This window comes from Hyposmocoma kahamanoa, unplaced genomic scaffold, assembly GCF_003589595.1.
Source record: "Hyposmocoma kahamanoa isolate Upper Pololo Valley unplaced genomic scaffold, ASM358959v1 182, whole genome shotgun sequence".
NCBI lineage: Eukaryota > Metazoa > Arthropoda > Insecta > Lepidoptera > Cosmopterigidae > Hyposmocoma > Hyposmocoma kahamanoa.
The window spans coordinates 1,880,630-1,883,119 of record NW_020653713.1 but is presented as its reverse complement, the minus strand read 5'-3'; the positions used below and the strand labels follow the sequence as shown (position 1 = coordinate 1,883,119).

The 2,490-nt window shown below is 42.0% G+C and overlaps 1 protein-coding gene across 1 annotated transcript; it reads right to left on the bottom strand.

Moving 5' to 3' along the window:
• Positions 1-516: 516 nt before the first annotated feature.
• Positions 517-1,640, bottom strand: LOC113226196 (larval/pupal rigid cuticle protein 66-like). Its single transcript, XM_026458732.1, has 2 exons — positions 1,606-1,640; positions 517-1,123 (listed from the first exon to the last, which is right to left on the bottom strand). Exons 1-2 carry the CDS (start codon positions 1,615-1,617, stop codon positions 590-592), a joined length of 546 nt encoding a protein of 181 aa, XP_026314517.1. The 5' UTR covers positions 1,618-1,640; the 3' UTR covers positions 517-589.
• Between the last annotated feature and the right edge of the window lie 850 nt (positions 1,641-2,490).

Genomic DNA, 2,490 nt, shown 5'->3' with positions numbered 1-2,490 from the left:
GATGCAACGTCTCTACGCAGTTTTAGAGGTTCAAGGTGTGATGAGATATACAAATTGTGCAGGTCGATTTTACATCATATTTCCTTCATATTCACACACTAGCTTTTACCTATTTCTAAAGTAATACATCCAAATTAGCACCCTTTATAAGAAATTTAAAATAAATTGAAAATTTTGCCATCTCCTGAAAAATTTCTCTTTATAAGACACGTGTTTGAATAAGTAAGGCATCGTTATGTAATAATCGCGAAAACCTAATTACTAAATAAATATAAAACAGGGCTCGACAAAATGATACGCCTCGAATAAAACAACGTGTTTGTGGTCAGATTCATCTCTGTCATATTTATGAATAATATACGAATATCTACACTAATATCATGTACTTAATTAAAATTTGAGGGCGTTGTAAACTCATTTCATATACTTAACCCACAGGCCGCTCGAGTAAAACGTAATTTTAACATCGATGGAGCTTTATAAAATAATTCACAGGAAATGAAAATACTAAAATTTTTATAAAATATTTTTATTCCATATATTTGAATCACAGTTCGATTTTTATTTCTAAATTGTTTTAACACGTTTTTCACCAAGCAGCCGCATAACCGAGACCGTGAGCGCCATAGCCGAGACCAAGGCCATGGCCTGCGTAGCCCAGACCATGGGCGCTATAGCCGAGTCCTCGAGCGCCATAGGCAACAGCACCATGAGCCAGAGGAGCGGCATAGGCGGTATGGGCCAGAGGAGTGGCGTATGCGGTATGAACCAGAGGAGCGGCGTAGGCGGCATGGGCCAGGGGAGCAGCGTAGGCGGCATGGGCCAGTGGAGCGGCATGGGCGACGGCCAAAGGAGCAGCGTGTGCGACGACTGGAGCGGCAACTAAGGCGGGGTCCTTGCGAACGACAGCGTTAAAGCCGGTGTGGGGTCCAGCGGCGTAGTCAACGGTGCGCTTTGTGCCGTCGGAGTCGAGCAGCGAGTATTGGCCCACGACGCTGTCGCCGACACGGGTCTCGTGCTGGCCCTTCACGTCGCCGGTGTGCGGGTCCGCCACGCCGTACGAGTACGTGTAGCTGTTGCCGCTGGCCGAAGCGGCAGCCACTAGCATAGCGAGCACTACGAACTGTTGATAAATACAAACACAAAAATTCTTTATTGCCACAATGACACTTTTTGGACATAAATAACATGTTAAATAAACAAAAAATAAGCGGTACGCCAAACATGTTAGAGAGCACAAAGAGGTGTCTCAGTTTGTGCTGCCTGGAACCCTTGTTGTCGCAGACAGCGCTGTTTTCCAGCCACCTCCTTGTCCCTAAAATCTTAGGCGGGCTTAAATGGACAAAATATCTTATACTGAATAGTATTTGGAATCAAGGGTGAGATTTGTAGAACAGACTTAGCCTTTGACTAAGCATTGCGATCTAAGCAAGTTTGTCACATTTACAAAACGAATTTTAAACTTTAGCCTCTGCAAGAGCCGCCCATTTGTCAAATTTACTCGCACTGTCCGTAATTCAAAACAATTATTATAATTCACAACATGAATCCTTGGTCAGTGAATCCTGCACTTCACTTATTCCACCACTATACGATATCATTTACCTTAGCTGCCATTTTGATACGTTTGATTTGTTTGCACAATGATCTGCGAATGATTACTCCTGAATTTGGTTTGTCTTATATACTACTCCTGGACATTCATTCGTGCTTATAGGAAGTGAGAATCGAGCCGGAAAGCGTACGCGCACGCTCTAGGTCGCATAAGAGAAAGTATTTTCAGTCTTAGATTTTACCAACGACAAGGTAGGCAGGAATTATTTCATCGCTGTTGTGTCATTTTTTGTTATTTGATGTAACTGAATCGTAATAAGTACTCATGCGTAGAGCTCATATTGATCATAAATCTTGTGGTTCTTTTTTCATTAATTGGTGATCGCCTAATACGAGAACATTTTTTCAATTAGGACGACCTCGGTGTGCACTGGACGAGGCGGTCCAGAAATCGCTCCCCGGTAGGACTTTAAGAAATGACCTTTTCTAAATTGGTTCTGATTTGGGTGAATTACGTTGCTCTGGTACTCATGGGAATTTCCCCAGTTTGAACCAGGTAATTAGTGTGGCTAACTGGGACATCATTACTTTAATATATTTCAATAATAATTGAGAGGACGACAGATCGAATCTCTGTGCCGGCATATATTTACTATCTACAAACATTTATGAAATGCAATTAACGCTAACGTTGCAGGAAAAGTTCGTAATAAGATCTGCATGATTAAAAAGGTTCTCGGAATACGTATCAGTCCCCAACTCGCATTGCCTCAACGCTCTCCTCAGAAAAAAACACGTGCAACATTGTGGAACGTATAATCGGTTGTTGATGATGGTAACACTCTCTTAACATTGCATAGAACATACAGGATAAGTAAAAAAGTGTCTTAAAGTTTTAGAGATGTAACATTTATCGCAGCAGAGATCCAAGCTTTC